The sequence below is a fragment of the Thalassophryne amazonica genome, chromosome 12 (assembly GCF_902500255.1).
Source record: "Thalassophryne amazonica chromosome 12, fThaAma1.1, whole genome shotgun sequence".
In the NCBI taxonomy this organism is placed as follows: Eukaryota; Metazoa; Chordata; class Actinopteri; order Batrachoidiformes; family Batrachoididae; genus Thalassophryne; species Thalassophryne amazonica.
The window spans coordinates 40,296,156-40,319,357 of NC_047114.1; the positions used below are offsets into that span (position 1 = coordinate 40,296,156).

General features: G+C 41.4%; 2 protein-coding genes across 2 annotated transcripts in view; one reads left to right on the forward strand and one right to left on the reverse strand.

The window, feature by feature from the left end:
- Window positions 1-4,579, forward strand: part of LOC117521216 — a 215,906-nt gene extending 211,327 nt beyond the window's left edge. The window contains exons 24-26 of the mRNA XM_034182558.1: window positions 2,518-2,671; window positions 4,195-4,266; window positions 4,347-4,579. Coding sequence (XP_034038449.1) covers window positions 2,518-2,671; window positions 4,195-4,266; window positions 4,347-4,501 — 381 coding nt within the window. The 3' untranslated portion in view covers window positions 4,502-4,579. The remainder of the gene's footprint in view (window positions 1-2,517; window positions 2,672-4,194; window positions 4,267-4,346) is intronic.
- Window positions 4,580-12,330: 7,751 nt separating this feature from the next.
- Window positions 12,331-23,202, reverse strand: part of c8a (complement component 8, alpha polypeptide) — a 29,409-nt gene continuing 18,537 nt past the window's right edge. The window contains exons 5-11 of the mRNA XM_034183522.1: window positions 21,235-21,424; window positions 20,962-21,144; window positions 20,642-20,882; window positions 20,426-20,557; window positions 19,415-19,572; window positions 19,006-19,231; window positions 12,331-12,581 (exon numbers count right to left, since the gene is read on the reverse strand). Of these exons, the coding sequence (XP_034039413.1) occupies window positions 12,430-12,581; window positions 19,006-19,231; window positions 19,415-19,572; window positions 20,426-20,557; window positions 20,642-20,882; window positions 20,962-21,144; window positions 21,235-21,424 (1,282 nt within the window). The 3' untranslated portion in view covers window positions 12,331-12,429. The remainder of the gene's footprint in view (window positions 12,582-19,005; window positions 19,232-19,414; window positions 19,573-20,425; window positions 20,558-20,641; window positions 20,883-20,961; window positions 21,145-21,234; window positions 21,425-23,202) is intronic.

Consider the following 23,202-nt stretch of genomic DNA (forward strand, 5'->3'; position numbering starts at 1 on the left):
TCTCATCTCCGGCACGGCCGAGGAGTGTTTCAGAGTGCAGGGTGGACAGGAGCCAGGACCACAGCTTGTGGCGAAAAACCCTCTCACCCTGCTGCTGTGTGTTACAAACAACCACGGCATAAATAAATCTCATGTGATAATCCAACCAGACATCGCAGTGTACAGAGTTGCATTGTGCTACTGAAGTGAGCAAAAAAATAAAAAATAAATTAAAGTTTGCTGGAAAGGCTGCATCTGAGGAAAGTTGTGCGCAAGGGAAAGCTTGGCCCACTGCCAGCAAAGTTTAGCAGCAAAAGGGTTCCAGTGGCTGACAACGGTGCACACGCGCAGGTGTGCCCCATGTGCACGTGTGCCCTATGCGCACGTGTAGTGGCTCATTCAACCGTTATGGACGCACACACATAAAGAGAAATCATTTCATCATTTCAGCACCCGTGAGGTCAGTAGCGCTGAGAAGGAGAGGACGAGCGTAGATGTGATTGCATCCAGGGTTTTCATGTATCCCATAATCCCTTGCTCGCCAGAGAGTCGCTGCAGTCAAAACAACATAGAGAATCCACATGATGGCAATTGTAAATGAATATTATACTACAAAAATGTATTTTTTATGCTTTTCATCACGTTAATAAGAGACTGCATGCATGCTACCCTGAAAACTTGCTAAAACAATTATAACAATGTCTGCTACGTTTAATCTGCGTGGAATTTAATAAACGCAAACTGAATTTCAGACATATTATATATATTAGTGTGGAGCAAAGAGGACAAACAGTGTTGTAAAGAACAATAATCAAGACGTTAAAGAGCAAACTTCAATTTCCCCCAGAACGACATGATCAGGAAGTGATTGTAGCTCACAGCAGCTCCCATTGAAAATAACGGAGAGACAGCCTGTGATTCTCACATGTTTACATCCATAAAACAAACGCAATAACAACGTCTATAAACCCAGAGAATATATTCATGAGAGTTTTAGGCACAATATAAAAATAGCTTTATGTTGCGATGTTAATGGCGTTGTCCGTGTGCAGCGGTTTAGTGCAGCGTGATCAGAGTGTCTCAATGCAGTTCTCAATGTTACTGAGATCTCGCAGCGCAGCGACCTCTCCGAGGTTTTGCGGGATTTGAAACCTGAAAAGGGTGAATGGGAGTGAGTGAGTGATCGCACTGATCTCGGCTTGGAGACATATGCCATGAATCCAGTCCATATGCTGGTTGTACTCCAATGTCCAGTACCGGCAGGTCCTGTGCAAAGGGAGGACACAGTGCTGCCTCTCACTCCAGTCCCGTGTTTGCAATCCCGACCTTTGGATATCAGACAGTCTTCAGTGCTTTTTATGGTCATCTGACAGCAGTCTGTGTCATCTAACTGTTGTCTAAATACGCATTGGATGCAGTCATGCAGGTGTGGATGAGGTAGTCTGGACGGGATCCACCCACCATCTACACAACTCTTTCCCTCACGACTGTGTCCGGATCAGCCTGCTTCCTGCACATTCTTGCTATGTGTGACAGGAGCATAATACACACAGAATGTGCAAGCATCATTCAAGGCGGGTTTGAAGCACATTCTGAGTATTCTAAGAATGGCATTCTTGCACAGCTGTAAGGATTCCTGTCCGTTTGAATGTCCCTCTCAAATTGAATTTTGATTTATTGTTCCATTCCAGCTGACTCTGCTTGATTTCTGCTAATTTTGAATAAGTGTGATGGGTTTATTGCTCTCTGTGAATCCAGGACTTTTCCCACTATTAGAAGATTGGGTACATTTTCTTCAGTTTGTCTTGAAGTATCACATGGAACTCAAGAATTTGCATTGAATATGGATGTCTATAAACATATGTAGTTTTATGCAGAATTGTATAAAGCACAGATCCCGAGAAAGTGGCTATAGCAAAGTAATTCCAGTGGTACCCAAGGATCTTCTGAAAAGACTTAGCATCAAAGACATCTGGTTGTTTCATGAACCCTTTGAGCCAAAGCTGAAAGTTTAGATTCTCTTACATCTTGTTTGTTTCATCTCAACTCCATTATGATGGTTTAGAGAGACAGAAATGACAAAAATTGTGTCACTGTCCAAGTGTAGTCCAGCTAAGGATCTCTTATGTATAGCTGGTTTTGCCTGTTACAGTATGTCACAACACAACATCAATTCAGCAGCCTAAACCTTTCCTGTAGGCTCCTCCATCTGGACCTCATTAGATGGCTTGTTCCAGATTTGCTTTAAATATCAGAGTGAACAAGAAATTTCATGTCACACTTCATGGGCGGAGTCATACCAACATATCATAAGAGAATTGATTATCACAATTACAAGTACATTGGCAGTTGGAGAAACTGAATTTGTTGAAGGGTTGAAGGTTACTTTCTCAAAACTGCAGGTTAATAATTTTCAGCGCTAGTGGGACAAATCATTTGTATCCAGCTGTGAAAAAACTCAGTCCATGAGAAGTGGATTTATACAGTAACAAGACCCTGTTTTTATTATGACTCTTAAATATATGTGTTTCTCATTAGACACGGCCGCTGTATGAGCTGATTACCTCCAAAGACTTTGTAAATGACGTCACCCTGAAGAGAAACCTGAAGCGGGCCCTGTCAGAGTACCTGGCCGAGTCTAGTCCATGTCGATGTGCCCCCTGCCATAACAATGGAGTGGCCGTTCTCAGAGGTACTACAGATGTTTTATGCATCACTGCAAAATGGTAAATGGACTGTATTTATATAATGCTTTTCCATCTGAATCAGAAGCTCAAAGTGCTTTACAATGATGCCTCACATTGGCCCATGGAGACAAGGTGTTTGAGGTGGCTCCGATTTTTAACAAGTGGCATGCAATTCCTCCTTCGTGCACCAGTCGGCTTCAATCATGTTACGTGTGAAGGGGCCCTAAAATATGTCAAATGTCATAGAATCCAATGGATGTTGACTTTGCTTGACCTTGACTTTGCAGATCAAGCATTTAACACAGTTAAAAACATTCCATTTATTTAAAAAAAAATCCAATAAAATTCCTTTAAAAATATCAAAAAATTCAAGTCTAAGGAGTATTGGTGCTGAATTTGGTGCTTTTATCACAATTTGCACGATTGTTTCAGTTTAGTGCAACAGATAAGTGAAACAATCAAACAATGCAAATGGTGATAAAAGCATCAAATTCAGCAGAAATTAGACACTCCTCTTTTGAAAAAAACGATTGACCACTTGACTTTTCAATCGGTGGTCAGGTAGGGGTCAATTGAAGAATTTCACAGAGGTCAAAATTAAAAGATGCTCCAATCATATTGAAAAATATTCCACATTATTTGTCTGATCATAAAGAATCCAAAAAGGTATAGTTTGGGCAATCTGTGACTGAATTCTGTGGAGTTACAGGATAAAAACAGCAAGAATGGTGACAATGTCAGTTTCATTTTGTACAGGGGTCAAAAGTTAAAGTTGCTCCAATTTTGGTAAAAAGTGATGCAAATTATTGGTTGAGCTAATAGGATTAATAAATGGAATAGTGTTGACAGTGTTTTATGTTTGGTCTCCAAAGTAAAGGTCAAACAAGGTCTACGTCTATTGGATTCTATGACATGTGACATATGTTACCCTGTAATGTGATAAGTAAGGATGATACATGGTCCAAACTATTCCTTTTTAACTCAACTAGTAATTTGCATCACTTTTTACCAAAACTGGAGCAACATTACCTTTTGACCCCTGTACAAAATGACACTGAGCTTTGTCACCATTCTTGCTGTTTTTATCCTGTAACTCCATAGAATTCAGTCACAGATTGTCCAAACTATACCTTTTTGGAATCTTTATGATCAGACAAATAATGTGGAATATTTTTCAATATGATTGGAGCATCTTTTAATTTTGACCTCTGTGTAATTCTTCAATTGACCTATACCTGACCACCGATTGAAAATTCAAGTGGCCAATTGTTTTTTTCAAAGGAGGATTGTCTGAGGACTATTTCTGCCGAATTTGATGCTTTTATCACCATTTGCAGGACTCCCCTCAAAATATTCTCTTATCCGCTGCACTATTTATCTGCTGCACTATTTTTGCTTTTCTGAAGAAAATTCAACCAATCAAAGTATGTCTATTTTTTTACAGAACAGTTTTTGTTTCGTTGGTACAATTGAGATGATGATGACGATGATGATGATAATGATGATGATGATGATGATGACTCAACAGGCACGAGGTGCGACTGTGTGTGTCCTATTGGCTACAGTGGGCAGGGCTGTGAGATCACCCATCGACTGAAAGGTTTGCTACAAAAAATGTGCACAGAGTAATTGTTTTCTCTGTTTTTGTGTACTAATATAATGCGACCATGTATGTGACAGCTGTGGCTATAGATGGCAGCTGGAGCTGCTGGGGTTCATGGTCCTCCTGCAGTGGAGGTACAATGACGAGGAGTCGACAGTGTAACAACCCGGCGCCCAGCAACGGTGGGATGGCGTGTCGAGGTCCGCATCAAGACTCCACTCAGTGCTTTTAATATTTCTGCCAACACCTTCCTGAAAACAGTGGATGAGTCTGCAGCATGTCTTATCTGCCTGTAGTTTGATATGATTTATTTTTGTTTTTCTCTACAATTAGCAGGGCAAGAAGAATAGGATTAATGGAGTCAGTCAGTCTACCAAATTTAACTATTTGCGTCAGTAACTGCATATTCAGCTGTGAAATTTTAGCAAAGAGATACATTTGATACAGCAAGTTTGTGCAGAAAGTAAAATGCATAAAAGCCCAATGGTGTCCCTCATTCATTCATTTTCTGTCACTTATCTGGGTGCAGGTCGCAGTGGCTGCAGATTAAGCAGGTCAGTCCACACGACCCTATTATCAGCCGCCAAGTCCTGTAACTTTCCGCAGGGTATCCAGAGGCATTCCCAAGTCAGCTGGGAAATAAAATCCCTCCAGCATGTCCTAGGTCTTCCCTGGGGCCTCCTCCCAGCCTGGAAAACCTCTCTAGGGAGACAACCAGGGGGCATCATCACCAGACGCCTGATCCACCTCAGTCAGCCCCTTTCGATAAAAAGAAGCGGTGGTTCTACTCTGAGTACCTCCCAGATAGTCAAGCTTCTCACCCTGTCCAGAAACCCAACAGAGGAATCTCATTTCCGATGCTTGTATCTGGCCGTTGCATAAAAAAAAACAAAAAAAACAAATCAGGCTTTCCTAAATTTGAATTTCTAAAATTATCCCCTTTAAACTCAAACTGAAATATCTCAGCAACATGATACAAATTGAATACAAATATTAAAATAAACAATAATAATAATAATAATGGGTTGTAGAAGTCATGGCAAATAAATCACTTTCACAGCCATTGAGTTTATTTTTAACAAGTGAGGTGATGGATACATGAACATTTCCAAGTCACTGAATATGTGTTGGATGACATTAATTACTAAGAAACATAAATAGTATGGTGCTGTGTGGTAAACAAGCCTGGAGTTGGAAATTCTGGGAGACATATGTGAGACTTATGTGAGGAAAGCCACCAAGGCACCCATGCCAACTGTGAAGTAGTTATATATATATATATATATTTGCACAGTCACTCAGATTTGAGAACTGCCTACTCCAGACATTTTCACCAGCATGTACCATACTGTTTGTGTTTCTTAATGATTGATATAAATAAATAAAAAAACACATATTCAGTGATTTTGATGTTAATGTTCCATGTATCCGTCCCCTGATGCATAATTTTTGCCAGAGGTTGTACTACAACCCATGGCAAAAATTATGGAATCACCGGCCTCGGAGGATGTTCATTCAGTTGTTTAATTTTGTAGAAAAAAAAGCAGATCACAGACATGACACAAAACTAAAGTCATTTCAAATGGCAACTTTGTGGCTTTAAGAAACACTATAAGAAATCGGGAAAAAAATTGTGGCAGTCAGTAACGGTTACTTTTTTAGACCAAGCAGAGGGAAAAAATATGGAATCACTCAATTCTGAGGAATAAATTATGGAATCACCCTGTAAATTTTCATCCCCAAAACTAACACCTGCATCAAATCAGATCTGCTCGTTAGTCTGCATCTAAAAAGGAGTGATCACACCTTGGAGAGCTGTTGCACCAAGTGGACTGACATGAATCATGGCTCCAACACGAGAGATGTCAATTGAAACAAAGGAGAGGATTATCAAACTCTTAAAAGAGGGTAAATCATCACGCAATGTTGCAAAAGATGTTGGTTGTTCACAGTCAACTGTGTCTAAACTCTGGACCAAATACAAACAACATGGGAAGGTTGTTAAAGGCAAACATACTGGTAGACCAAGGAAGACATCAAAGCGTCAAGACAGAAAACCTAAAGCAATATGTCTCAAAAATCGAAAATGCACAACAAAACAAATGAGGAATGAATGGGAGGAAACTGGAGTCAACGTCTGTGACTGAACTGTAAGAAACCGCCTAAAGGAAATGGGATTTACATACAGAAAAGCTAAAGGAAAGCCATCATTAACAGCTAAACAGAAAAAAAACAAGGTTACAATGGGCTAAGGAAAAGCAATCGTGGACTGTGGATGACTGGATGAAAGTCATATTCAGTGATGAATCTCGAATCTGCAAAGCTGATCTGGCAACAGCAATCAGAGAAAGTTGGAGCCAGATTGATGAAGAGTACTGTTTGTCACTCATTAAGTCCATGCCTCAGAGACTGCAAGCTGTTATAAAAGCCAGAGGTGGTGCAACAAAATACTAGTGATGTGTTGGAGCGTTCTTTTGTTTTTCATGATTCCATAATTTTTTCCTCAGAATTGAGTGAGTCCATATTTTTTTCCCCTCTGCTTGGTCTAAAAAAGTAACTCTTACTGACTGCCACAATTTTTTTCCTGATTTCTTATAGTGTTTCTTAAAGCGAGAAAGTTGCCATTTGAAATGACTTTAGTTTTGTGTCATGTCTGTGATCTGCTTTTTTTCTACAAAATTAAACAACTGAATGAACATCCTCCGAGGCCGGTGATTCCATAATTTTTGCCAGGGGTTGTAGTTAAGACCCGAAGTGGCAGGCCAAGAAAAATCTCAGATAAGATGAAGTGAAGGATGGTGAGAACAGTCATAGTCAACCGACAGACTTGGTCCAAAGACCTACAACATGATCTTGCTGCAGATAGTGTCTCTGTGCATTATCAACTATACAGCGCACTTTGCACAAACAGATGCTGTATGATGCTGTAATGCAGAGGAAGCCTTTATTGCGTACACACCACAAACAGTCGCTTGAGGTATGCTGAAGCACATTTGGACAAGCCAGCTTCATTTTGGAATAAGGTGCTGTGGACTGATGAAACTAAAATTGAGTTATTTGGACATAACAAGGGGCAGTATGCATGGCTGAAAAAGAACACACCATTCCAAGAAAAACGCTTGCTACCTACAGTAAAATTTGGAGGTGGTTCCATCATGCTGTGGGGCTGTGTGACCAGTGCAGGTACTGGCAATCTTGTTAAAGTTGAGGGTCACATGGATTCCAGTCAATATCAGCAAATTCTTGAGAACAATGTTCACGAATCAGTGACAAAGTTGAAGTTGAGCTGACGCTGGATCTTTCAACAAGACAACAACCCTAAACACTGCTCAAAATCTACTAAGGCATTCATGCAGAGGAACAAGTACAATGTTCTGGAATGGCCATCTCAGTCCCCAGACCTGAATATTATTGAAAATCTGTGGTGTGATTTTAAGTGGGCTGTCCATGCTCGGAAACCAACAAATCTGAGATGTTTTGTAAAGAAGAATGGTCCAAAATACCTTCAACCAGAATCCAGACTCTCATTGGAAGCTATAGGAAGCATTTAGAGGCTGTTATTTCTGCAAAAGGAGGATCTACTAAATATTGATGTATTTTTTCTTTTGGGGTGTCAAAATTTATGCACCTGCCTAATTTTGCTTAAAGAATTATTGCACACTTTCTGTAAATCCTATGAACTTAATTTCACTTCTCAAATATCACTGTGTTTGTCTGCTAAATGATATATTTAATTGAAATTGCTGATCCAAACAACCAATGATTTATAAAGGGAAACCATGGAAATCACAGGGGTGCCCAAACGTTTACATACATCTGTATGCTTTTAACATTTTTAACATTTTATGTCCTACAAGGTGTAACTGAGAAGTTTTGAGCCTATCCCAGAAAAAGTAAGGTGTGGTTCTCCATCATTTGTATTCTGAGAAACCAACATTTCTCAACATTGCACCCAGTGACTCAAAAGTTCACACATTCTCGAGTAATGTTTGATTCTCACAATGCAAAAGATGGAGAAGTGCACCCTTCTTTTCCTGGGTCAGACTCAGAACTTCTCAATTGTCCCTTGTATGTATAACATCAAACAGCATGAAATATACATTAATAACAAAATATGAAATGTAACTTAAACTGTTTCAAGTTGTGGCTCTTACAGATGAACCTTAACATTTGCATTTGCTGGCTTCTACATTTGGCCGTTAGCTTGCTAACGTCTCATAGGTAAACCAGAACTTTTAACTTTTTTTTTTTTTTTTTTTTGCCTTCTTGCTCTCGGCCGAGACGGTCGCATTTTTCTTCTCTCCCTCCCTCCTTATCTTTCCTGCTTCTGTGGCGTGTTGTCTGTGAGGCTGCCAGCTTTGCTCTTCTGGAAACAGCAAAAAAGGATCTGATCAAGTGGTCTCTGAACGCAATTGACACTATTTTTTCTATAAGACACTCGGGAGCGGAGGACCCGACCTGTCCTGCCGGGACACATGTGATGGGTTACATGATGGACAGTTGGAGGAAATGGGAGGTCATGTGCCTGTACACGCTGTCTGTGGAGGACGTCGAAGATGTTTATATATTCGGCACGGTGGTGACTGGGTTTCTGCTGTGTGGAGCGGGTATAGCGCTGGTTTACCGGAAAATTAATAAGGTGGAAGTGGCAATAATTGGCCCGTCCAGGCTGCCCCACATGATTGATTCGATTGGAAGGGCAGTGTCAGCTCAGTCGGCGGGTGTTAACCGCACGTTGGAAACCATCTCTGGGAGAATGGCTGCACTGGAAAACCGCTTTGATCATCAGTATTGACCACATCTCCTCTCCTCTATTCAGATGTATTGAAAGCCACTCTGTTTCACACTGTGGAATCTTTCAGGCGTCTGCTAATCTGGATATCTATTTGGCTCTCCAAACACAGCTGCACTTCAAGGCCGCTGTGATAAAAACCTCCTGAAGAAGAACAAAACTCATGCCTCACTCCCTGGTCTCTCCCCCGCCCTCAACTTCTCCAGCTCTGACGTTGACTGTGGACAGTGGACTGTTCAGGGCTGGGCCCCTCGTCCCTCCAGGATGGACGGACAAGGCCATTGATGGCGCCTAAGGCTGCCTCCAGAGTGCTCTGTCTGATAACTGGACTCGTCCAAATCTCGGTCGTCGTCTCTCGTCTTGTTGTTGTTGTGTGATCATTGTTTATTGTGCTGAATGGGTTTTTTTTTTTCCTTCATTGCTGCTGTGTGGTGCAACGCAGCAGCTATGAAGGCTTTTCTTTCCCAAGTTTACCTTGTGTGTGCTTTTATATGTGTTCATGTACCGGGCCGGCTTATGTATGTTATGTGTTACGTGTGTGTCGTCTGTTGTCATGAGGCCGGTCATGGTTTGCTCAGCCCTGCTGTTGACCAAGGCAGGGATGTACATCTGGAGCTGGTCCCCGGGCGCCTAAAGGCGACTTCTGCTCCTAACTGGCAATTAGGATGGGTTAAATGCAGTAGACACATTTCATTCTGTAGGGAACATGTTGCTATGTGCATATGACAATAAAATTCTCTTGAATCTTGAATTTGCTTTATCTAACACAAGCTAACTGAGAGTGAGTTGTTTTTTAAAACATCCTTGCCTGTGTGATAGTTTCCACTCAGAAATTCAGGAATTTTGCCTTTCTGAGAAATTGAAAAATGTGAAAAATGATCCACTGAAGACTGCGAAATCCATTAGTCTGTGTGTATGAATACTTTACTGAAAAATCTAACAGTCAGCAGTTTAATTATATTTAAAATATTTTGTGATGGCATCATGAAATATAAATTATGACTGATTTCATGCCTGGAGCACAAAAAAAAAATGTGTGAGACTGGGCTGATCTTTTCTCACTTATAAATTAATGGAAAATATAGAACTCCTGTAGCTCAGGCCTTTGAGCCCATATACTGAATATTCTGTCATATCCATCCATTTAGGTACTGGAACCAGTACAGTGTCTACAATATGGATTGTTGAAATAGATGTAGAATGCTGATTTATTTTTTTGTATCAGAATATTTTCAAAGTAAGAAAGTCACATCGTGTTACATTTGTTAATTTATTGTAATGATTTACTGAGATGTAGGGGGAATAGGGCAGCACAGTCTCATTTGACCCCAAGCGTGATATCGTGGGATTTGACCACTTCTGGGGACAGCCTCCCGTTGTGCGATACTAACACGGCATAACTTAATAGGGATAAATCGTGCACCGTTTAGTTTTCGGCTGCAATCACTGATGCAGTCGCGAAAAATAGAAGGTTTTTTCGGTTCCACGTGGAGAAGGGAAGACGAGGCAAATAGGAAAGGTTGTGTGGGTAAGTGTTAGCCTACACAGCTAACCAGAGGTATACAGTCACTTGCCCAGTTCCGGATCACTGCTGTAGTTTTTGCGCCGCCGTTTCTCGTAATCAGCACGAATAAGCTAATACTTTGTACCAATAGAAAGATTGATGTTTTGTCTACAAATGACCACAAGCTCGACTGGAACCAGCCGTCCTTGTGATCAGCAGAGGAATCAAAACATCCCGGTGTCTGCAGTGTGCGCGCTTTTTCTCACTCACTCATTCCTGCAAGTTTGAAAGTAACGATCTCTAAAACGTAGGAAAGGTGAGTTAGCCGTTCTGTGTTTTTGGTTCTCGAGTGGAAAATACTTACTTACTTGGGTAGAAAATGTCAGTGTGTTATGTTTTGCTGTTTAATTGCTGCGAGCATTTATCTCCGACGCGAAAATTTGCCGGTTGCGGATCACTGAAGCAGCAGCCTCGTGTCTGTAGTTGTGAGCCTTTGTGTACTTTGGGGGTCATCTCAAAATCACGAATGGGCATGAATGTGGGGGCTTTTACTTTTTAATTCAGGAGAAATCTCACCTCCACACTTCATTTTTTGCTCGTAAAAATGTATAACGGCGCCTTTCGAAACTAAATAAATTCTCATTTAATAAGTATAATTTCTATCATTTTGTGTTCAAAACACATTCTCGGGCACAGTGTGTATCATTCTGCATTAGAAGGGCTCCAGCCAGATGCCAGGAATGAACCCAAAGTGACGCAGAGTGTCGTGATCCGGAACCGGCAAAAATGTTCCATTTCTGGCCAATGTTTGCACCACACATAATGTGGCTTCACATTATGCTACTTCCAAGCGCTACTCCACCCAGACTTTTTCAGCTAAATAACATCCAAATACCCAATACAACAATACACAATTAAAGGACATTCAGTTGCATTATGGCTCCATATAGCAGGACTTTAAAAAAGGTGATCCAGAACTGGGCAACCGTCTGTAGCTGTATTCTCTTGCCTGCACAACCGCCTCGACACGTTTGAGCTCCGGGTCATAAACAAACTGCAATACATGTCCACTTTCCACCGCACTGTCACTTTTTCTTTGGATTTTCACTTTCTTTGCTGTGTACTTTGCCCACAAACTCAGAGAAGGCTGTCCCCAGATGTTGGATTATTGCGTCATATGCATCATACGTATTTTAACCCTTTAGCGCCCGCTCTCAAACGAGAGTGCGCTGCCCAATTGCCTTTGAGTCATTTTGTTTTGTTGTGGTTGTTGTTGGTGAGAAGCCTTTAGGTCCAAACCTAGAGCTTCTACTTATCTATAATTTAATCAACTGAACACCCATTCAAGACATTTCAGGTTTAGAAACTTCTAAAAAAAAAATCAAAAAGCTGCCTTTTTTCATGATAAAGAATTCAGCAAATATCAACATAGTTGACTTAATTTTCTGTCAATATTGATTTGAAACAAATCAGTTACAACAATCAAAATTCTGTTCACAAAAGTGGGCGGTCCTGAGAGGGTCTTTGTGAAACCTGATCATGCTCAAATTTGAACTAGTCAGAGATGCACTACTCTGAAAATAAAATTTTGTTATCATGAGCACATGAAAGTGAGACTGAAGTATGGGTACACACGTACACACACATACACACACAGACACACACACGGAGTGCATTTCTACAGCACCCATCTGGCCTTATGGCTGAAAGAGGGAGGGAACATTAAGTCTGTAATATCTGTATGCCAGTCATTTATTCATATGCTGTGCTGTTGACATCATACTTAAAGACAGCAAATGAGCAGATTTTACAGAATTTAAAAATACAAAACTCAGCAGGTATTCTTGTCCTCAGGAAGGCACCTTCAACAGGGCCGTGTCTGAGAGGAGGAACCCAAGCAGGTCACCCCACCTCCGTGAGGTGGCGGGTTATTACAAGCTCTTGTCCGAGTCTTTGTCCCAGAAGCACAGGAAGACCAGCCACCCCAACAGGACCATGAGCCGTCTGTCTTTGTATCTGACAAAAGTGACAAACAAACAAAGGATATGATTTTGGTAATCTCCATACTGTACTTACTCTATCATATCATTTGACCCCAAAAGCAATGAAAAAAGGCATCCAGTGAACGCAAACCTCTAACAAAGTCCAAACGTTCTGTGTTCTTTTTATTATGTTCACACATTAGCAAATGCAAGGGTATCATTTTTTGTCATTTTCTTACCCTGTGTGTACAAAATAAAGGCTTTTTTATGATTCTACTACTCCATAGGTCCGTGGTCATGCAATCACTTCAACACAGTTGTGAACCTTGCAAAGTTCTCCATCAGGGCTAACACACTGGTGGATGCCACAATACAATTCACCGCCAGAACAGTTTTTTTCATGAAGACTTGCCTACTATCCCATTACGTCTATGGTCATGAAAGTCGCTGATTGTGAAATCGGAAAAGTGAGATTCCGGAAATGATGTAGTTAGCGGACCAATCACAGGCCATGTGGTCTTCATTGTCTCGAAGTATAGTTACAATTTTTGAGAGGTGCACATCAGGCTACGCAGAAGGGCTCGGAGGGGATTCGGAATGACGCTGAGGGCTCTGCATGGCTACGAAGTTGCATAAATTGAGCTTTACAATGTTTGAACAATGTGGTTGAGGGTCAGGCTCGGAAAAAGTGATTTGATTTAAAATCAAGGCCACAAGTCAAGGTGCCCAATACTTAGTATGTACAAGCAATTTATGCCATCAGGCAAGTACAGACTCTAAGCTGACTGTAGCTGTTTTAAACTCGATTTGATATGGATGTTCATTCTTGAACTGTCCAGCAGATGCCAGTGTTCACCAAGTGGCAGCACTGCATTTGTCCGGTTCTTTTTCAAGCAGACTCAAGAACAATGTTCAAAATATGGGTGTTTCAAAAGATTCAAATCAAACTCATGGGAGAACAAGAACTGTTTATCCTCCTTAAAGACTGGGTTAATAAGAAGAATTGAACTTATTTCATGTTACTTTTTTAGACACATATTATATTCTGCTAAGACCCTCTGCACCTGCATGTGCAGTGAAGGCAGTAGTGCAGCAGATAACAGAATATTTACAGAGAAATCCTTCAAATCTGAAAAGAAGCACCAAAGTTGGCACAAATACTCCTTAGACATTACTCTTTTGAAAAAACTGAGTAGCCACTTTAATTTTCAGTAGGCGGCCAGGTAGGGGTCAGTTGAAGAATTACACAGGGGTCAAAATTTAAAAATGTTTCAATCATATTGACAGCTATACCACATTATTTGTCTGATCACAGCGATACCAAAAAGGTATAGTTTGGACTGTCTATGACTGAATGTTATGGAGTTATGGGGTAAAAACAACAAGAATGGTAACAAAGGTCAGCATTAGTTTGTACAGGGGTCAGATGTTAAAGTTGCTCTAAATATTGTAAAATATGATGCAAATTATTGGATGAGTTAATAGGGTTTTAAAAAGGAATAGTTTGCACTATGTGGCATGCTTAGTTATCATGTTACAGGGTAACATACACTCAACAAAAATATAAACGGAACACTTTTGGTTTTGCTCCCATTTTGTATGAGATGAACTCAAAGATCTAAAACTTTTTCCACATACACAATATCACCATTTCCCTCAAATATTGTTCACAAACCAGTCTAAATCTGTGATAGTGAGCACTTCTCCTTCGCTGAGATAATCCATCCCACCTCACAGGTGTGCCATAACAAGATGCTGATTAGACACCATGATTAGTGCACAGGTGTGCCTTAGACTGCCCACAATAAAAGGCCACTCTGAAAGGTGCAGTTTTATCACACAGCACAATGCCACAGATGTCGCAAGATTTGAGGGAGCGTGCAATTGGTATGCTGACAGCAGGAATGTCAACCAGAGCTGTTGCTCGTGTATTGAAAGTTCATTTCTCTACCATAAGCCATCTCCAAAGGCATTTCAGAGAATTTGGCAGTACATCCAACCAGCCTCACAACCGCAGACCACGTGTAACCACACCAGCCCAGGACCTCCACATCCAGCATGTTCACCTCCAAGATCGTCTGAGACCAGCCACTCGGACAGCTGCTGGAACAATCGGTTTGCATAACCAAAGAATTTCTGCACAAACTGTCAGAAACCGTCTCAGGGAAGCTCATCTGCATGCTTGTCGTCCTCATCGGAGTCTCGACCTGACTCCAGTTCGTCGTCGTAACCGATTTGAGTGGGCAAATGCTCACATTCGCTGGCATTTGGCACGTTGGAGAGGTGTTCTCTTCACGGATGATGCGAAGGAGATGTGTTGCGCTGCATGAGGCAAATGGTGGTCACACCAGATACTGACTGGTATCCCCCCCAATAAAACAAAACTGCACCTTTCAGAGTGGCCTTTTATTGTGGGCAGTCTAAGGCACACCTGTGCACTAATCATGGTGTCTAATCAGCATTTTGGTATGGCACACCTGTGAGGTGGGATGGATTATCTCAGCGAAGGAGAAGTGCTCACTATCACAGATTTCGACTGGTTTGTGAACAATATTTGAGGGAAATGGTGATATTGTGTATGTGAAAAAAGTTTTAGATCTTTGAGTTCATCTCATACAAAATGGGAGCAAAACCAAAAGTGTTGCGTTTATATTTTTGTTGAGTATATGTCACATGTCATAGAATCCAATGGATGTCATTTAGAATTCATCATAGTACAGAAACAGCATTAGTGAAGGTTACAAATGATCTTCTTATGGCTTCGGACAGTGGACTTATCTCTGTGCTTGTTCTGTTGGACCTCAGTGCTGCTTTTGATACTGTTGACCATAAAATTTTATTACAGAGATTAGAGCATGTCATAGGTATTAAAGGCACTGCGCTGCGGTGGTTTGAATCATATTTGTCTAATAGATTACAGTTTGTTCATGTAAATGGGGAATCTTCTTCACAGACTAAAGTTAATTATGGAGTTCCACAAGGTTCTGTGCTAGGACCAATTTTATTCACTTTATACATGCTTCCCTTGGGCAGTATTATTAGACGGTATTGCTTAAATTTTCATTGTTACGCAGATGATACCCAGCTTTATCTATCCATGAAGCCAGAGGATACACACCAATTAGCTAAACTGCAGGATTGTCTTACAGACATAAAGACATGGATGACCTCTAATTTCCTGCTTTTAAACTCAGATAAAACTGAAGTTATTGTACTTGGCCCCACAAATCTTAGAAGCATGGTGTCTAACCAGATCGTTACTCTGGATGGCATTTCCCTGATCTCTGGTAATACTGTGAGAAATCTTGGAGTTATTTTTGATCAGGATATGTCATTCAAAGCGCATATTAAACAAATATGTAGGACTGCCTTTTTTCATTTACGCAATATCTCTAAAATCAGAAAGGTCTTGTCTCAGAGTGATGCTGAAAAACTAATTCATGCATTTATTTCCTCTAGGCTGGACTATTGTAATTCATTATTATCAGGTTGTCCTAAAAGTTCCCTAAAAAGCCTTCAGTTGGTTCAGAATGCTGCAGCTAGAGTACTGACGGGGACTAGCAGGAGAGAGCATATCTCACCCGTGTTGGCCTCTCTTCATTGGCTTCCTGTTAATTCTAGAATAGAATTTAAAATTCTTCTTCTTACTTATAAGGTTTTGAATAATCAGGTCCCATCTTATCTTAGGGACCTCGTAGTACCATATTACCCCATTAGAGCGCTTCGCTCTCAGACTGCGGGCTTACTTGTAGTTCCTAGGGTTTGTAAGAGTAGAATGGGAGGCAGAGCCTTCAGCTTTCAGGCTCCTCTCCTGTGGAACCAGCTCCCAATTCAGATCAGGGAGACAGATACCCTCTCTACTTTTAAGATTAGGCTTAAAACTTTCCTTTTCGCTAAGGCTTATAGTTAGGGCTGGATCGGGTGACCCTGGACCATCCCTTGGTTATGTTGCTTTAGACGTAGACTGTGGGGGGGTTCCCATGATGCACTGTTTCTTTCTTTTTTTGCTCCGTATGCATCACTCTGCCTTTAATCATTAGTGATCGATCTCTGCCCCCCTTCTCGGCATGTCTTTTTCCTGGTTCTTTCCCTCAGCCCCAACCAGTCTCAGCAGAAGACTGCCCCTCCCTGAGCCTGGTTCTGCTGGAGGTTTCTTCCTGTTAAAAGGGAGTTTTTCCTTCCCACTGTGGCCAAGTGCTTGCTCATAGGGGGTCGTTTTGACCGTTGGGGTTTTTCATGGTTATTGTATGGCCTTGCCTTGCAATATGGAGCGCCTTGGGGCAACTGTTTGTTGTGATTTGGCGCTATATAAGAAAAAAGTTGATTGAGTTGATTGATGTCGACATTGCTCTACCTTTACATTGCAGACCAAGCATTCAACACAGTCAAAACTATTTCATTTATCAATCCTATTAGTTCAACCAATAATTTGCACCACTTTTTACCAAAATTGGAGCAACTTTAACTTCTAACCCCTGTACAAACTGAAATTGACCTTTGTTACCATTCTTGTTGTTTTTACCCCATAACTCCATAACATTCAGTCATAGATACGCCAAACTATACCTTTTTGGTATCGTTGTGATCAGACAAATAATGTGGTATAGCTTTCAATATGATTGGAGCATTTTTAAATTTTGACCCCTGTGTAATTCTTCAATTGACCCCTACCTGGCCGCCTACTGAAAATTCAAGTGGCTACTCAGTTTTTTCAAAAGAGTAATGTCTAAGGAGTACTTGTGCCAACTTTGGTGCTTCTTTCCAGAAATGAACAATTGTTACAGTTATCTGCTCCACTACAGGGCAGACCGATTTGTAGGGGAGACCGTTCGGTCGGCATTACTGGTTTTACTTTCCCACTGTGTTGTATGTTTCATCTCAGATTTACCCATGCGTGCATCATGTTTCTGCCAGTGACTGCTCACTTAACTCTGCTCATTAGCTAAGCCTAATATGATAGGCAAAACAAACTTGCTTTTAAGATTGATCTTGTGCATCAAAGCTGGCTATGAACTAATCATGTGATCCCCAATATGCGCCATTTTTAATTTATTTAGCTGCAAGCATTTTTTTTTTTTTTTTTTTGCTGAGTCATCACCTAGGGAAGCTGACTGAAATGGTAAACGGACTGCATTTATATAGCACTTTTCCATCTGCATCAGAAGCTCAAAGTGCTTTACAATTATGCCTCACATTCACACAGACACACTGATGTCAGGATTTTGCCCAAGGGCTCTTAGTGATTTTCCGGTCTGGCTGGGTTTTGAACAGAGGATCCTCTGGTCTGAGGCCCAATGCTTAACCACAAGACCATCGTGGTTAATTATTAGTGCACAAAATAACAAACACACATAACAAATTGGAGTAAATCACCCACAAGCATAGAGAATTGGGTATATTTAAAATAGATATTTTGAGGAATTGGTTAAACATGAATCTATGGTTCTGATTAACCACTAATAAGCTTCACCTTTCTATTGTTCACATGGCCTTTGACCACCTTCAACCTTGAAAGGTCAGACTCATTTGGAATGACTATTCTGAGAAAATGCCCACCATACATCGATGTTACAATGAAACACTAATTTAAAAAAAAAATCATCACAAAATTGCCTTTTATTAGTCACATGAGCTTTGATCTTGGGTGACTCTGACAGGTCAAACTCATTTAGAAGGCACATTTTGAGGAAATGCTTACAGATACACCTGTAGTTATTATTAAACACTAATACTGCCAAACAAAGGTTTGTGAAACGTGAAAGGTTTCTGGTTAATGCTGAGGCCCTCCTTTACTAAATATTATAAATCACTTAGCAGGGGTGGTGGCCAAGTGTTAAATGTGCTTGGTTTCGGGGCAGAAGGTTCCAGGTTCCAACCCCACCCCTGCCACATTTCTCCATGTAATGCATCAGGATGGGCATCTGGCATAAAAGTTGTGCCAAATCAACACGCAAATCCACCTTGGATCTGCTGTGGTGAAAACAAGGGAGCAGTCAAAGGGACTTACTTTTCACTTCTGGAAGTGTTCCTGTTAGCTTCAATACTGCTGTGAGAAAACCTCGCTGAAAGAAACCCAATCTGGATTCAGGGTTCCTTGCAAATTATAGACCTACTGTGTTTCATTTGGCTGCCTGTTCACCTGAGGACAGATTCCATAGTTCTATTTTTGACTTACACGATACTATAAATGGGTGTGGTCCATCTTATATTTGGCTGTTCTTTGACAGCTATACATCCACACTTCTTAAATTTTAAGCAAAGTTTTGAATGCAGAGCTTTCCCTGAAAGATTTGGCTAATTTATTTCTTTAAATCTTTATGCCACATTTCTTTTGGACTGAAGTGTGCCAAAGTCAACCAATTTAAGGGGTCAACTCAAGGACACTTCAGCCACTCCTTAGAATCTGACCCGCAATTCATCACTGAGTTTATCACGACGAGAACTAAGCAAAAACTCACCTCTTCTCATGGTTTCTTCACAGGCCTGGCCCTGGTAGCCTGAGCGGCACAGGCAGCTGCAGGAGGTGCCCGTCAAGACAGGGATCCCATTGTGCCTGCAGGGGGCGCAGCGGCAGGAGTGGAACTGCTGCAGATACTCATCCCATCCCCTCCGCAAGTTGGCCAGTCTGGCGCCTACATGATCAGCAGATGTACTGAGACGTACGAGCTCATAGATCGGCATGGTCTGGGCCATAGAGGCACAAGAGCAAAAATAAAACAAAGTGAGTGAAAGAATAACAAAATAAAAATTCCAAGAGCCATGTAGGGACACCACAGGTGACAAGAACACTATAAGTTTCAATATAATCTCCTCACTGACACATTTTTTATTTCAATAATGTGATATAATTATTTCTTTAAGGTTCACCTCAAAATCAATGAGTGTTGGGCTGTATTTTAGGCTCGCGCCCCACTTCCTGTAGGTGTCAGGGTCCCTGATGGCCAGCACACCAATGCTGCTGTCTGTCACTCCACCTTTCACCAGAGTAACAACGTCCTCAATGACAGATGAACTAGGGTGTTTGCCTGCACAAAAAATAATAATAATAATAATAATAATAATAATAATAATAATAATAATAATAATAATAATAACAGCTCCAAAAACACTTTACTGCATTAAATCCGGACATCAATGTGAAAAGAAAAAAAATCAACTGAAATTCCAGTTTAATCGAGTGATTTGGAAATTTTACTACATCCATCCCTTTACTTCTGCTTTTTGATCACTTTGTCACAGATTTGCTGGGAGTGTTATTTTTTGTATTTGATAACCAACTGAAGTGGGGCCATAATAGCACTGATACATTTGTGAATTATGACCAGTAGAGGTTGTGTACACTGTACACGCTGCAGAGTATGCACATTCTGAATGTGCCTATGTAAGGGGTTGGTAAGGTTAGATTTTACTTGTGTGAAGCATCTTGAGTCAACTTTGTTGTGATTTGGCTCGTAAATGAAAATAAATTGAAACTGAAATTGAAGCGTACCCGCATCTCAACATTGCACCACTTAAATAGCAGAAAAATTCTGCCCTCAACTTTATAGACCAGGATTTTGGTGGTCTGTGGCACAAATGCTTCCCCAACGATAAAAGCACAGTGCCTACCACACCTAACTTTAAGACCAACATGCCCATGGGCACACAAATGAGCACAAGCACACTTGTGATTTAAATAACATGAGCATTACATGTGAAAATGACAACTGTGTTTGTGGGAAATTCGCTATGCTACTTGCACTGTGTGCCACTTTGTGCTGGGTAGAACCCAATGGTATTGTTCAAAAATAATCAGATCCATTCTCATTTTGACAGAATTCTTAAGTTCTTGTTCACATCTGTTGCAGGTGTTCTTACAATAAATTTGTAATAGCTCACTTTGATCAACTGATCCAGTTTTCTTGCATGATTGGCCTCCCACTGTGAGATCCAATGTTCCGTAACTTCCGAGTGGATTGCTGATGCCAATGGACCCTCCAAGACAACTGCCAACTTGTTCACCAGTGAGTTCTGTGAAATTTAAAGCAGAGGTGAAGAACTTATCCAATATATTTACAAATGTTTCCAAAAAATAAACTGGAAAGGCCACAGTACTAGAGTTCGCCATGGATGTTTTGTTGACCACCACAACGTATTCCAGCGTCCCTCCCATACTTCCCTCTGTGACATAATGGGTGCCAAATGTACTGAAGAAGTGGGAGTATCTCCCAAAGTCATATTGCTCTGGTAGCTCCATGAGTGACATGTAGAAATCTTCATGCAGCATCAGTTTTTCACTTCTCATTTTGAACTGGGCTGTTTGCACTTTGGATTCAAGCCTGATGAAGCCCAGGTCCTGGAACAAAAACCTTTTAGAGTAGCACACTCCGTAAAGTATTTCTTTAGTCCAAACCCAAGACCAAAATGCACATTACCTGGCTTTTATGCCGTGTTATGTTTGTGAGAAACATATTTTCCGCACTTGCACTCACTCCCAATTGCAAATATTGGATCCCAACTGTGACACCAGTATTGGAAGATCTTTCAGTTTTCCTTGCATTCAGTAGAGTCAGTACATCCTCATAGTATTCATGAGAGCCCTCTGAAGTAGCTTGAGCCTGGAATGGTTTAAAAAATATGTCAAAATCATCTTTGTTCCAAAACCTAATTGATGGCACATGAAGAAACATATGGCTGGGTTACAATACCACAAAATGGTAAGTATGGTAGTTGTAGGGTTTCCGGTAGTTTTTGTCATCTTCATTGTAGTGCAGGTTCTCACACAATGAGTCGTACATGAATTTCCTCCATTCACCATTATAAACATATTCACAAGCTCCTCCAAAGTAGTTTGGGTCAACAACGCGATTCACAAACTCTCCAGTCAAGGTGTTGTATCTAAACAAAGTAAAAATATAGGTATATATTAATAAAAATCTAAAATTCAAAGTATACATTATGGAATGTGATTCAATGTCATATCAGCATCTATGGCTATTTTGTGACAAAAAAAAAGTAGTGAATGCATACAAAAAAAAAAATGATGAAAACAAGGACAACAAATTTCTGACAACAGTGTTAATTTCATGCAGCCTGTTTTCAGAACAGCCATCTCATTCAATTTGCAATTTCGGTACAATATAAATGAACAGAAGATGTCTGAGGTCCAAGGCTGGGATTTGACATTTAGTGATGTATTCAGTGACTACATTTACATGCTGTTAATATTCGGGTTAAGGTCAATATTCCGGTTTCTGAATCATTAGGAATAACCCCTTTACATGCTTAAGCAGACAGAGTTACTCCTGTATACATGGTCACTGGTATCATTTGGAATATCCCCATCTAAACAGCGACGCATGGACAACGTCCAGACGCACAGAGAACGTCATGACACAAATATGCATCATTTCCGTTTCTTCTTCCTATTTCTACCGTCAATAAAAGACATTATATTCATGTCTTTCACAATACTAATGAAGTATTCGGTTTCCTCCTCGCTCCAAAAGTGTGGTGCTGTGCTGCCGCATCTGGATTTCGCCATACTTGTTTACCTCTGCTTCTGTGGTGTCCGGTGGGTTGCGGGCGCCACATACAAGTAGTTGTCTTGTATGTGAAGTGCGGGTTCAAGCATGAGAGTGTTGTGTGGGCCGCCATTAGAGGAGGTACTGCTGGCCCACCACCAGTGGGCGCCCTGCCTGAAGTGCGGGCTTCAGGCACGAGAGGGCGCTGCCGCCACAGACACAGCCGGGGGTGACAGCTATCACTCATTATCTCTTGACAGCTGTCACCCATCTACTCTACATCATCTCACTCCATAAAGACCAGACGTCATCTCCACCTCGTTGCCGAGATATCGTACTTCTTTGGAGGTAATAGACTCAGCCGTTTGTGTTTTGCAATATATCTGTATATTGTGAGTGTTTGCAGGAGTACCGGTCCCTCTTTCTGTGGAAGCTGAGTGAGTGCAGGACGGCACTCTTTTCCCCTGAGGAATCACTGCGGTACTCTGCAGAATATTGAATGAGAGGTGGAGGTGGCATTCCCACCGTTGTTGTTACTGGCTGTACACACACCCACACTTGACTGTCTTTGTTCTTCGCCAGCAGTACCAGATCCGACAGTCGGGGACGGTGATCACCTGGGAATTCGGGACTTGGCGGCTCCAGTATTCACCAGGTTCGGTGGCGGCGGAAATGGTGTGGTTCCGGCTCTTCTCAGGACGGATGTCTTCTATCCTCGAGCCTGCCCACACGTCATCTTTGTGGATTGACTGTAATCATATTCTGAGATTGTCTGTATGTTCGTTGTGCACCTTCACAACATTAAATTGTTATTTTTTGGCTCATCTATTGACCGTTCATTTGCGCCCCCTGTTGTGGGTCCGTGTCACTACACTTTCACAACAGGATATCTCGGCCAGCGTCATGGACTCCGAGGGGCGTCACCCGGCTGTTGAATGACCAATGGGAGAGCAGGGAGCGCAGGCGTCTGCAGGAGGCGTGATTGGTGAGCTGCAGCACATTCTCACCGCCTTTACGGCTCGGTTGGATCAAATGACCGAGCAAAACATCCTCCTGAACCGCAGGGTGGAGGCTCTCTCCGCGCAGGTGGCGGCGAGCGCTCAGGGCGCTGCTGCAGCTCCTCCTCCTGCCGACCCTGTGCAGGATATGAAC